The sequence below is a fragment of the Gigantopelta aegis genome, chromosome 8, assembly GCF_016097555.1.
Source record: "Gigantopelta aegis isolate Gae_Host chromosome 8, Gae_host_genome, whole genome shotgun sequence".
In the NCBI taxonomy this organism is placed as follows: domain Eukaryota; kingdom Metazoa; phylum Mollusca; class Gastropoda; order Neomphalida; family Peltospiridae; genus Gigantopelta; species Gigantopelta aegis.
This window is the reverse complement of record NC_054706.1, coordinates 73,036,055-73,050,821: the sequence shown is the minus strand read 5'-3', so window position 1 is coordinate 73,050,821 and position 14,767 is coordinate 73,036,055. Positions and strand designations below refer to the sequence as shown.

General features: G+C 34.1%; 1 protein-coding gene across 1 annotated transcript in view; it reads right to left on the bottom strand.

Moving 5' to 3' along the window:
* Positions 1–12,152, bottom strand: part of LOC121379032 (cytohesin-1-like) — a 62,005-nt gene extending 49,853 nt beyond the window's left edge. Inside the window, exons 1-3 of the mRNA XM_041507475.1 lie at positions 12,018–12,152; positions 6,984–7,057; positions 4,251–4,315 (exon numbers count right to left, since the gene is read on the bottom strand). Coding sequence (XP_041363409.1) covers positions 4,251–4,315; positions 6,984–7,057; positions 12,018–12,057 — 179 coding nt within the window. The 5' untranslated portion in view covers positions 12,058–12,152. The remainder of the gene's footprint in view (positions 1–4,250; positions 4,316–6,983; positions 7,058–12,017) is intronic.
* Positions 12,153–14,767: the final 2,615 nt, after the last annotated feature.

Sequence of the window (14,767 nt, the reverse complement as noted above, 5' to 3'; positions counted from 1 at the left end):
ACAATTCAATTCACATATATACAGGGAACATTTTGTTCAGTATCGTGCTGCGATTCACTACGAAAGTTTCAGAGATCGCTACACAATTTTGATACATTGAACAGTAGTTGCTAATCAATTTTCAGTTAACTTAGAAATATTGCTAATTAAGATTTTGAAAACAAAATGTTTCCTGATATACATACAGTACATCTGTAAAACACAATTCTGCCACTCAAGATATCTCCACTAGTAACAAGTGAATAGATTTCTAGCATTTAAAAACATTTATTTTGATGATGTATTTTTGTAACATTTTTCAATCATTTATGTATATTATTCACAATGTATATTCTTTACCATCTAAGTTCCATGATATTCACACAATATTCAGTGACTTCTCCCACCAACATTTCAAAATTTTCTATTACTTTCACTAACCAACCTTCATCAGGGGCTTTATTAACATCATAACATGTTAAGTTTGAATCTAAAAACAAGACTCAATCATTTTTACTTTCAGGAAAGCAGGTTCTACCAGTAAGTCAAGAGTCGTAATTAAAATTACAACATGTTAAGATTGAATCTAAAACCAAGACTCAATCATGATTACTTTTAGGAAAGCAGGTTCTAAGTCAGGGGCTTAATTAAGACCCAGCCATGAAATACTTTTGAGAAGATGGGTTCTAAATCAGGAGCTTAATTACGACTCAATCATGAATACTTTTAGGAACGTAGGTTCTAAATGTAGGCCAGGAGGCTGCTCTAAATTAAAGAGGCCAGAGAGCACTGTCTCTGCTTTGTTTGTATTGAACTGGATCAGGAAACCAAGCCCTGTGATAACGAGATGACACAACAATGCAGCTTGTTCTAGTTTTACTATCAACTATCATCTTGTACAACTCACAACATGGTCAATGTTCACACATAGCTTGGTCATAATACATACAGTGTTTATGTATATACAATTACTTTCTCAAATAGGCTTATAGGATGGTAATAGTTTGGGGAATTTTCATTATCACACTAAATGAAATGAAACTGTTAAAAGAAATTGGAAAATACTTGACTAATATTAACAATGAAAAAACAACAAAGAATTAAAAGGGTATTGAATGAATGAATGTATGGATGTATGTGTATGTGTATGTATATGTATGGATGGATGTATGGATGGATGGATAAATGGATGAAGTAATGAATGAAGTAAATGGAATTAAATAAAAATAAAGGAAAGGAAGGATAAATGGAAAGACTAAACAAACAAATGATTTAACTAAGAGTGTCAACATACATGATACATATAAAATTAGCAACTGGTGTTTCTTTGACAAATAATGTCAATGGCATTTACAGGCATTGAAATAAGCATTATGTCTGGTAACCCATTTACAGGTTACCACAAAATATAACCTGGTAACCTATAGGTTTCCACAACTATATGAAAGTTAGAATTGAATTCCTGTTACTACTACGTGGTCGTTCTGAAATTGTAACGGTGCGCATGAACATCGGTACAAGAAACGAAATCCGGAAGTAAATTTATCTAGTGGGCGCTGCTTAAACGTGGATTGCCAAAATTTGCTTTGCAATTGCACAAGTGCGCATGACCATCAGCGCAATTTTGTACGAGAAAACAAAACGCGGACATAAATTCATCTAGTGGACGCTGCTTAAACGCGGAGTGACTTGCGTGTGAACATCGATGGAATTCCTGACGAGAGAAGTCCTGAATGCATTGCCTGGTTTACGTTCGGAAACAAAACTTTTTGTCGAGAACGAAACACCTGTTCTCGACTTCTCTAACATGTGGTAACCTCCCGGTAACCTGAACAACCGTTCTCGACTTATTTCGATGCCTGATTTATGATACCATTATTTAAACAGGCAACACTATATCAACATATATTTGTATGCTTAAAATATAACTGGTATAAACCAGACCAATATGTTGGTAATAAGATTATTCATATTACTTAGCAGAATAAATGTGATTAATTCAGTACAGTTTCAACAACAAAATTGTGTCAGTCTCACTGAAAAGAAGACAATACACAAAGTTTAAAGTGTGTAAATTAGGTACAACCAACCCTGCTCTATTATGAGGTGTCACAGGATCGAAATCACCTCTGAGGACACATTCTCTGATTGAGTTTTTCCCTGTCCCAACCATGACTGGTATATCCAAGACCATAGTATGTGCTGTCCTGTCTAGGGGAAAGTACATATAAAAGATCCCTTGCTGCATTGGGAAAAATATAGCCAGTTTCCTCTGATGACGATGTGTCATAATTACCAAATGTTTGACATTCAACAGCTGATGATTTATTAATCAATGTGCTCTACTGGTGTCGTTAAACAAAACAAAACTTTATTTCAGGACTTCAGATTTCCTGGAAATGATCATTTCCAGTACCATGTTGGTAGCATGTCATGGAACCAAAAGTTTGTTTCCCATGACTATATGACTATTCAACTGAACCTAAAAACCATGGCAACTAAAAACATTTTTAGATGGGTTCCCATGATCACAAGGCACGAAACCAAAAAAGTGTGTCCCATGAAATTTTAAATCCTATGACCTGTTATTTATTTTCTATTACACAGTCAACATATCATTATTCCAAATCATGTAACACAGAACTAACTTTATCTGTATTAAACACCTGATTGTGTTGACGGTCCACTTAATATAAACTCTTGCATGACTGCACAAGTTTCAATATACTCGGCACACAAAACAACTTCTGGCAATCCTTACAAAATTTGATTTCTCTAAGGGACAAATTACGATTATCAACATTTTAACAGCTTACAAACTATCCTCTTTTTGGTATTCTCCTAAAAAAAAAAATGGATTTTGTAAATAATATTTATACAGTGTATTTATATTTTAATGGTTGAATTTTAATTGGGGGGGGGGGGGGGGGGCATAGAAATTAGGGCACAAATATTAGTTTGAGAGGAACCAAGGCAAACTTTTTCTGTAATAGGCAAGTTACTTTCTTAGAAAATATATCAAGTTTAATCAGACAAAAACTATTTCACCTTGGTGCCTTGGGATCCAGCCTATGCAATTTTTTGATGTCTTTTATCACATTACTAACATTAATGTTACTATTTCTTGCACATACACCACGGAATATATGGAAAGGGCATAGTGGCAAACCAGGTAGACACCACAGCATTTTGCCTTGACAATGACAACATCCAATTTAAGCGGCGTTCTCTTTATGCGATTTGTTGCATGCGATTTGTCATAGTGACTCGAATCGTGTGTGAGGGAAGACATTAAGTCATAAGATTCCATGATGTCAAACAAAGCTTGTCAGTTTAAAAATATTTTGCGGGAAATGTAAGTGTATACAAATTTCCACTGTAATAAAGAAAACATGAATGTAAACAATTTACTGATGGTAATAAAACAATTATTGACCACATCTGGCTTTTATGGACCCATGAAATCCAGATATTTTGACATGTTTATAAGTAAACCAAAAGACCCAGAGGTGACTTTCGACCGACCGTTCAAAATTGCGCCAAATTTCCTCAATCAAAATTGTGCACCCCTTTCTCTTTGGCATTAACGGCTCCATTCAAAATTCCCTAGCACCACCACCACCCCCACCCGCCTGCTACCGATTCGATCGGGCTGCTGGTGCTCCCTTGCACCTGCCAGTCACAGCAGGCGGTCCCTCCTCCCCCACCTTTCCTGTCATGGATGGAGGAGCCGGCCAAGGCCGGCTCTTGTGCCCACGACGGGCGTGCGCTACAACAGCTTGTTCTGAATGTGCATGTAAAACCCTATGACCTGACCTGACCAGAGGTGACAAAACTGAACAGTTGAACGTTAATGTGATCTGATTGGCTGAGAGCTTATGATTTTCTATAAGAAATAGGACATGTTTTAACCGATACGATTCCAATACGACTTGTTGTATAAGACTAAAGTCATTCCGATTTAGGCGTTCTCACAGTACGATTCCATCGCATGTAACCAGTCGGTACAACTAATCACAAAATGATAATGCCATTTAAGGAGGGAAGCCACAGTACTTGCTGTCATTGCCATGGTAGAATTCGAAACTTAATATTTTTTGTCAAATTAAATTTGTATGTTGACATTAACCTCTTCCTCTACTGATAAAAAGAGTAAAATAATATCTGAAAAACAATTTGAGTATCTTTTAAAAAAAAAAATCGTCCATATTAAAACAAAAAACCAAGAGGTTCTGCTTACCCAATGGTAATTTATTATGCAAATTACTCACTTGTCGTCTGCCATATCCATCTCATCCAGCTCCGATGTGACATCTTCAATCTCCCTTTTCAACTCCTGTCAACAACAAACAAAAACAATTCAAATTATCTCTCATTTTGTAACAACAAAAACTTAAATTGTATTTAACTGTTAATAATAAAATTTTCTTTGCGTCTATACACTTCACGGCAATCTGACTGGTCTGGAGGTGCTTACTTTTTTTCGTTCATATCTCGATGAACTGAAAAAAAAGAAGCCGGATTATTCAGGCAACCATATTTTTTTCATGACTCTACACTTCTGACAATATTTGCTTTACCTACATATTATTATCAATAGTAATAAGGCTTAAATTACATATGTATTTACTGATGCAGATGTTTGTTCATGTAATTAATGTATATTTATGTTATTGTTACTGCAGATAAATGTATCGTCTCGGTATGTATTACGACTCGGTATGTATTTTGGCGTGCTATCTTTACATAGCAATTGTGCGTCATCAAAGAAAAGCTATGACGTCAAATGCAGACATTCTTGTTGACACAAGTATTTTTTATTGATAAGAATAATGCAATGTTCTTCATTTGCCAGTTTGCGTTAAGTACAAACAATTAAAAATACCATGTAATTAAAAGTACTATTTTCCATAAGGCACTTTTTTAACATACATAAACATCCCTCTATATCCAAATTTTCTCAATGCATTTTACTCACCTGCTGCACGAAACATTGTTGTCTGCTACTATTGAAATAAACACAAGGCAATTAGATCACCTCCATGTCAATCTATTTTTATGGACATCCGAATGAGTCCCGTCCTTATTTTATATGCACTGCATACGATCATATTGGGTCAGGATTAAACGACGTTCAAGTGCATATTCCATCTTTAAATGTAAAGTGGACATTGTTTTGAATAATACTAATAATAAACAAACAAAAAAGTCTCGAATGGCTGTCAAATTTACTCCCACCCTATCAATGTACAAATAGTGACTACCTTTTCACTGGGCTATATGGTTTACATGTGACAATCTGGTTAAAATGTAATTTTTGACGTGTATTATTAATATGGAATTTATGGACCACCACACATCATTTCTATTTGTTTGGAGTTGTTTTTTCTTGAATATTGATCATTCACAAGTTATCTGGATGTGCCGCATCAAAATACATACCGCATCAAAAAGGTTAGAATATTACAGTATGCACACGTAAGCTAAAACTTAAACTAAAAATCTAACTATATATTGAATTTAATATTTATATTTTAAGGATATATATATATATGCATTAGGTTATGTCTCTGTAAATAATAACAAGAAAAACATCATTATTTTTACACTATGCGAGAACGTTGCTTATCTGCATCAAAACCCATACCGCGAGGATATGTTATATTGTTATTTTTGCAAATGTTATGCAAATAAATTATTTTTATTCTTATTCTATTTAGATATTTTAAAGAAAACACATGTGAAAGCTACAAAAGCAATTTTAAAAAATGTATATGATAAATTAATGGAAAATGCTATAGTAGAGTAGACATGTAGATCTATACGCATTGATTTATAAAAAAAAAAAAAAAAAAAAAACCTCTTCACTAATCATGACATGAGACTCAGTCGGTGGCCAAAGAAATCATGTAGGAAACTTCACGCCTGTAACTTACTTGTAAGCGGTGTTCTGCAGCTGTTGGCGAAATTAAACGGTTCCACCGACAGCATAAATGTTAGACACATTCCATTCATTCACTTTCATAAAATATAAACTAAACACGAATAGGACAATTCCTTCCAATATAACGAAATGATCCATAAAAATTCACAACAGCTAGATGAAATGGCGTCGCTTATCACCTGATTCAAATAATAGTGAATGAACGTTTGCATTCTTACGCGACATAAGTATCAATGAAGTTTACACAAACAATACTACAGGCATATTTAAAGCTAAAAAAAATAAATTCAGTTATGTATTGTTAAAGTATGCATATAAATTTAATTATAAGATATGACCGCAATTATTTTTTGGTTCATGTAAGTACGAACTGAAAAAACGATGTTCACACTTTTGTATGGGCTCTACACAGAGTCATACAGTGTACACATCATTTTTTTGGTTCATACTTGCATGAACCAAAAAATAATTGTGGTCAATTCTTAAATGACATAAATAGATCGGTATTGTCCAAAACATTCAAAAGTTAAAGAACTGAACAAAGGTAAATAGAGGTGTTAAGTTTTACAATTTTTATTTGGCAATAAGTAGATCCATATACACATATATATCAACATATGCACACACACATATATATGTGTGTGTATATGTCCACACACACACACACACACACACACACACACACACACACACACACACAACTGCTGAAAGATAAATATTTCAATTGTACACAACTACTATTTATCATTTAACATACATGTACGATTATTTCAGCACTTGCTTGAAAGGATAGAGGAACCCTGCTGCTACTACAAAGGCTACTCCTACCGAAAAGCAGCAAGAGATCTTTAATATGATCTTTCCCAGACAGGACAGTACATTCCATGGCCTGTGATTTACCAGTCGTGGTGCACTGGTTAAGACAGGGCAAATGATCCTATGCATTATCGGACATCAGGCGAGTGCTCTACCACTGAGCCACATTCTGTCCCTCAAGTTACATGCCTAACTGGCTCTACTTAGACTACTAGTATATCAATACAAACATATTGTTACACACCTGGATTTCCAACAAAATACGATTCTTCTTTTCTCGAATACAAGTTAGAAGCTCACGTTCTGCAGGCGTTAAATCTGGAAGAAGGAACGAATAATGTTTAATGACACCTCAACATTAAAATACACATTGGCTAACGAGTGTCAAACTAAGTCACGTATACGAATATGATTGAAAGAAGAAAACTTTTTTTTTATGTGATTACCTGGTACAACTGACACTATTTGAAATTTAGAAAATATAATGTTCCCTGCAAAAAAATGTTTTTTAAACTGAGACATTGTGCATGTTCTTTTAAATTTTTTAATACAACCCACATTTCCAATCACTGACAGAGATAAAAAAAACTTCTTTTTTTTTATCTCCATGGCAAAGTTAACATAAACTGCATCATATAACACATATTTGTTTCACAGAAACAAATATTTCTACTCTGCTACAAAATTATCAAATTTGTTATTTTAATAGTTTAACATAAATTTAAAATTTTCCATAGTAACTACGGAGAAACATTTTACCAGTAATCTCGACTGAAGAGATCAAAATTAGTAACAAAAAGCTGTAACAATTACAAAGAATAAAGCACACTAAATAACACAAAACATAATTATTAATTTATTATCCAAAAAAATAACAATAAATAAATAAAAAGTTCTAATGTTTATCATGAATAGTTATCCCAACCAGCTGCATACAAGTGTATGTGTGTATTAATATTTTTATTGTCTGGTTGGTGGTTAAGTTCAGTTTTGGCCAAGTGCACCTATTGCACTACCCCTTTTTCTTGAAGAAATCTATAGTATAGACATAAAATGTTCTAATCTTTTCAACTTTGTTGTGATTCTCTGGGTGGGAGTAGGTACCGGGAGACAAACCGTGTGATACCGAGTACTTACTAGCCTTAAACCTAATGGTTTAGCTACTAAACAACTGATGCCATAAGGAAAACAGTAACACCTGAGTATCAGTACCACCTACTGTTTTAAAAAGTAATTAAATCATTATAATTACAGAACAAATTATGACCAACATGTATTTACAAACTATGTGTTATCAGTAGTCTCATCAGAAATCCTTTAAAAGACATTTGAAAACACATATGGCTATAACAATACATGTGTAGCTGTATATACACTATACATGTTAATGAGTCTAAAAGCTACATGCATGAAAGCATGTCCTGGTCTACTTCACACCTTCCTTATGAAGACACAGTCAATTAACTCCATACCTGTAGCCCATGCATTATTCACCAACATTCTGACAGGCTGAGCACTGTAATCAACTTTTCACAACTACTCCAGCTTAAAGGTATGTCTGTGGTACTGTGATCTTTAACTAATTGGTATGAAAAAACCCACTTGCAAACTTCCCACCAAAGACGTAAACACAATTAAACATACATGCATTAATTAGCACATCATAGAAATTTCATTGCACCAAATTAATTACTAGTTTGAGCTTTTGTTAGCAGATGAGATGAAATTCACTTTTAATAAATTACATTTAAATATTAAAAAAAGGATATTTGTTTCACACTGATTTATTAATTTTTGGCTATTGGCAGTATTGGATGTCAAACATGTGGTAAATATGACATATAGTCTTAGAGAGGAAACCCACTACATTTTTCCATTAGTACCAAGGGATTTTTTACACCTCACAGACATACCATGACCGTTGATATATCAGTCATGATGCACTAGTTGGAATGAGAAATGGGCCCACCCACAAGTATCAATCCTAAATAGATATATGTGCATACCATATATACACATAAAAACAAGTAGTCACTAGACACACACACAGTAGAATCTCATTGGCTCAACCTCGGAAGGGTCGATCACACCGCAACGCTCGAACCAAAAACGAAGTCCAGAGTTTTTTGTCTGGTAAACCCTTATATTAACTGATGATGGGTCAAACACATCCAGGGTCAATTATAAGCCTTCGCTCGAACTAAATTATCGGCCACGTCTGTGTTATTAGCTATATTTCCCTCGAACTGGTGATCCATCAAATATCAAATGGAAAACCACCGAAAAGGACCAACAATTGCCGCGCTTGCGCAGTTGATTATTACAACCTTCGGATTATAATTATTTAGGCGGAACGAGCTATAGATGAATCGGAGAATCGCAACAATAGTCATGCAATCCTTTTTTTGCCATACCTGTCATATTGTGTCCTTTCACTCTGATATTTTGCTATATAACACATTGATGAATTTTTAAGTTTGCAGTTACCAAGATAATATGTATCTAATTCAACTTTCTAAAGGGTGTTACGAAAATATCCAATGTGGACGAATGGTTTGGTTGAACTACCCGATGATGGGTTGAACACTTTCTCGAGCACTGATGGGGTTCGAGCCAATGGGATTCAACTATATATATATATATATATATATATATATATATATATATATATATATATATATATATATATATATATATATATATATATATAAAGCAGCTATATATATATATATATATATATATATATATATATATATATACATGTATATATAAAGCAGCTTTAAAAGCGAAATCATATAATACTGTTAACTAATTAATGAAAAATCAATATAACTACAATTAAAATATATATCACTTTTTAATCTACATTTGTAACACAATTATTTTTTATTTCTTCAAGATCAATCAGATTCATTTATAGTCTTCCAGGGCTTCTAGAATGTTTTTTAAATCAACTAGCCATGGGATCAGTGATTTTAAAAACTCACTAGCCATGATTAAAAATTCACTAGCCCTACTTTACTTTAAGTTACTACAATTTTACTAAATAATAGTAATAATCATAAATGTCACCAAAAGAGGGAGACTGAGGTTAAAAACACTAACAATGGGAGTTGGGGTGGGGTCAGGATATTCATATAAATTTACAAAATAGACTTAACTGCAACATTTCATAAATTGGTTTTCACTAGCCGTAGGGCATGGCAATTATTTACTAGCCGAACATTGAATATCACTAGCCATGGGAGTGGGACTACCATAATCTAGAAGTCCTGTCTTCAAACAAAAAAATTCTAATAGCAATCTTGCAATGAAACTTTTGCTGTATAAAATTCACAAAATTGAAACCGTCGTGCATCAAGTTTATTTGACCTGTGCATGTGCAGAACATTATTATGGGGGCATTTAGACAGTGGCCAAAGACAGTATATTTGTATCATTCATCTCCTTGATTTGCAGGATTTCCAGTCAAAGACACCAGTGGTTTGTTCAGGAGGCCAGGGCTCGAAACTTGCCAAAAAATAATACTGTATGTTGGCAAATTATGGTAAGCAAACCACAAACCATGAGCAAGGTTTTAATAAACAGATGTAATACAAATAGTATTGTAATAATAGTGGCTCATACATTATAACTCTAAAGAAGATCACCCAAATAATATTATTTTTTAATATTCAAGTTGCTCAAACGGGGCATAGGTTGCATCTAGCAACCTGACTACATGCTGTTTCGAGCCCTGCAAATGCTTGCGAACAATTTGACAGGTACTACAGTCTTCCTCAAATACAACATTTCACAAATGACCATTCATGGATATGTTTTATTTACTGTGTATGAAGCAAAAATCATCATGCATGGAAATCATGCAGAAAGTCCGAAACTGCCCATCTTTCAATTCTTTGTAATTAATAACATTTTTAGAAAAATGTTTCATAACATATGAAATGACATTCAGGCATCGAAATAAGTCGAGAACGGTCGTTCAGGTTACTGGGAAGTTACCACATGTAAGAAAAGTCGAGAACGGTGTTTCGTTCTCGACAAAAATTTCAACGTTAACGGTAGTTTCGTTTCTGAACGTAAACCAGACAATGCATTCCGGTCTTCTGCGTTTTATTTTCTCGTAAGGAATTGCATCGATGTTCGCATGCACTTGTGCAATTGCAAGCAATTATAGTTTATCTGCGTCTAAGCAGCGTCCACTAGATGAATTTACTTCCGCGTTTCGTTGTGCAATTGCAAGCAGTTTCGGCAATCCACGTTTAAGCTTCTGTCGCGGGTCAGGCCCCTGGGTATCCAGAGACCGGACCCGCCACAGACATGCTCGAAACTCAAGTGGTATATGAGCATGTTAATACATATCGGTTTCGGTTTCCGCGTTTAAGCAGCGCCCACTAGATAAATTTACTTCCGGATTCCATTTCTCGTACCGATGTTCGCGCGTACCGATACAATTTCAGAATTATTATTATCTTTCATTGTTGTATGATAAAATACGAGACAATAGAAAACAGAACATTTTTATTTTAATCAATTTATTTATTCAGTTGTTCAGTTATTAAATATGAGTCACCTACTTGTAAAGAATTATATGTAATACATTGGAAAGTGTACCGCCCGTTCCCCCCATTAGTTATCGATCTAAAGAGAGATTTTTTGATGGGGTATATATATCCCTAACCCTAACCCTAACTAATATCATCATGCTACAAAAAAAAAAAAAAAAAAAAAAAGGAAACATTAATAAACTATTATAAATGATGGGGGGAACGGGTGGAGCTCTTGCCCTTTCATATAGTTGTGGTAACCTATGGGTTACCAGGCTATATTTTGTGGTAACCTGTAAATGGGTTACCAGACACAATGCTTATTTCGATGCCTGACATTTAATGTAATGTTCTTTTAAAAATTGGATGTGACAGTGTAGTGATACAGGTGATTTAACTGTGCTTTAAAATGATTTAATATCTAAAAGTGGGTGGACCTTGAAGGCAAGAGAGGGCAAAACACTTTCAACTTTGAAGTTTGAAAAACGTCTGCTACAGTGCAGAAGGATGGTAAAAACGTTCCAACATTACAGGTAGTTAGTAAAATTTCAGTTATAAAATATTTGTTATTATTTACATTTAAAAGGTTTTGACATCTTGTTTATGTAATACATGGAAATAAACGTAAAGTCGTCAACACAATTTTTTTTTTTATGAATGCCAGTGAATCATGATAAAAATAAATTCACAAGTGGCAACTTCAAAAAAGTGATTATTAAAATGGAATTTACCTTCTAAAGAGAAGCCGCTGTCGGGTTTACTTTCAACCATTGTTTACGTCTCTGTTTGTCAGCCCACTGCTAGATGTTTCAAATAATCAATCTCGATAACGGGTTTGACAATCAACTTCCTAAGTGGCAGCCATTGATTCCTTTCGGAACACCTCGGATTTAATTCGGAACTGATATTTCAACAAAGTTCGCCGCTACTATGCCATAATGTTAACTATTGACTAAGTTCCAGTCATTCTTTATGACATTCGGGATTGTTCGGAATATATCGGTTAATTACGGATTACTATGAGTTCAGGCGTTCCAAAAATGAGTCAGAATGTTTTTACAACTAGGCCTTAGTAGTAGTAATATTTTTATATATGTATATCCCATATCAATGCTACAATTATTCTGAAAATTATTTACAAGTTAATGGCGATAAAATTATAGCACATGGGGAGAGGGGTGTGTCGTTTTAACATGGTTACTCGCAATGTTTTCTTACTACTTAGGTCTCACTACACAGATGTCATCTGCCATTGAAACCCATGTTAAACTGCCCAACTTCAAGCGAAGATTGCCCATAGAACGGGTTCTCGTTGGCACTAACAACATACACCATTGCGAACATACATTATATAAGCATTTATTTCCACTCCAAAATTGAGAACATTTCCGTCTCAGTTTTTTGCTATATGACCGCATCTGGCTGTAGTACCGGTCCGAACAGGTGGTTCATTAACCGATTCACTCCGGCTGTCACTTGCGCTATATACCCATGTCCCAAAAGCTCGATGCACAATAATACAAAATGACATGGGCAAAGTACAGCCAGAAGGCTTACCATTAAACATACATATTGTTTTAATTCTTCACCATTTCCTAGAAGTGAATATGTGAACCATAACATGTGTCACAATTAGGAACTATAGTGGAACTCTCACCCGAAGTGATCTGTGTAGTGAGACCTTATTACAAAATAAATAAATAGTTTTTAAAAGTTTATTAAAATTTAAGTCAGTGAGTTTATATTTTGACTGAACAAATTCCAACTTATGAATTATTAGTAATAACTTCAAATTCCTTGATAATTTTTGTAACTCCGAATCATTCGGAAATCGACCGAGGTGTACCGAATGTGTATTTTATGGTATTGCCGAGTATTACCGATTACTGGTTAGCCAGTAGACGGTAACTTAGTCTCTGAGAACAGGATACCAGTTCAGTTTTACGACTGCGCTACCTGTCGACAAAGTAGCAAACCCAAATAAAGCAAATCCTCGTGATGATTATGTTGTAACAGGTACACTAAAAGGTAACCAGTCTTTCACAAACTAGACACGCCTACTTGATGGTTGACTTTTGTTGATGATTTAATCGAAGATTTTTGAATGTAGGCTAATTTGATTTAATTAATAACTTATTTATTTGATAACCCGGAAATAGAGGTTTATGTTTTAAAACATGGGCTTTCAAAAGAATAAATATTAAATGTAGGCAACCTGTAATAAAACAATTTAGCCTAATCTATAATTAGCTGGAGTGTCCTCTAGCCTTTTGTTTAAATAAAAACAGAATAGGCTAGAGTGCACTAGCTAGTTTAATATATCCTTGCGTCATATGTTTTCGTTATGATAAGCAAAAAATTAAAATATAATAAAAACAATACTTCGTACCTGTATACAATCATACTTTACCTTTCTCAAGTCACATTAGTTTATTGTGAAAAACAGTGATAATTTCCCATGAACGCCAAGTTTTCCTCCAAAAAAACCTAGCTGCTAAGTTGCACAGGTGTTTCTGCTATATTTTCACAAACGTCATATGTTTTCGATAGTTTCATTGGCTGTCTATTTGTGTCCTTGTTACGGTAGTGTAGGGTCTATACTCCGTGCAATAATTTACATCAAAATCTTCTTTTGAAAATAAAATCATAAAATGTTTGTAACTTGTAAAAAATATTGAATAATTTTTAGACCAATAAACAGTGTTCACTGAAAACATATTTACATTAGGTTTTCGTCATAGGTTAATGTCTAATCATCTTGTTATACGTATCAACGGCACCAAAATTCAGATTGTCACCTTAAGTACTCTGACAGCAATACAGAACTATGTATTTTCCAAAAAATGTAATTCCACCAAACCACCTTTATTTGTAGTAAATGTAAATGCACATGTAAACATGCCCCCACCAGAATTACCGAAAAGAACTTTGCTGTGAATTACATAAGAGGTAACCCAACCAGCCTTCCATAAATTTTATTGTTTAGTGTAATGATCACATGGTATATCATCTAACTTTGGCAGGTCAGATGTCAGTGTTGCAGACGATAACTTTGCAGGGATTTGTGATAACTGGATTTCGCTATGTGAGGCATTTCATTAGTACCAACATTTTGCATTACGAATAACTGATAACATGCACACTATTTATGGTATTACCGGTATAATTAAAACATAAAGTTGGCAGCTTAACTTGAAGCATTTTTAATATTGAGAGAAAAAACACACTTCGTTGTTTATGTTCAGGCTGATAGTGACGTAATATCTCGCATAATCTCACGATACATGCAGTTACAAACAAAGTATCGAAAACATATGTCGATCGAAATTGTATGATGGTATGATATCTTAAAATATAGATAGTCTTATAACAGTTATGTCCCACATTTTAATCATTTGATATCATAAACTTACCACTGACGTCCCAAAATGCGTTCACCTAACAACAAAAACATGAATATGACTTTTGGGCAATTCCATGT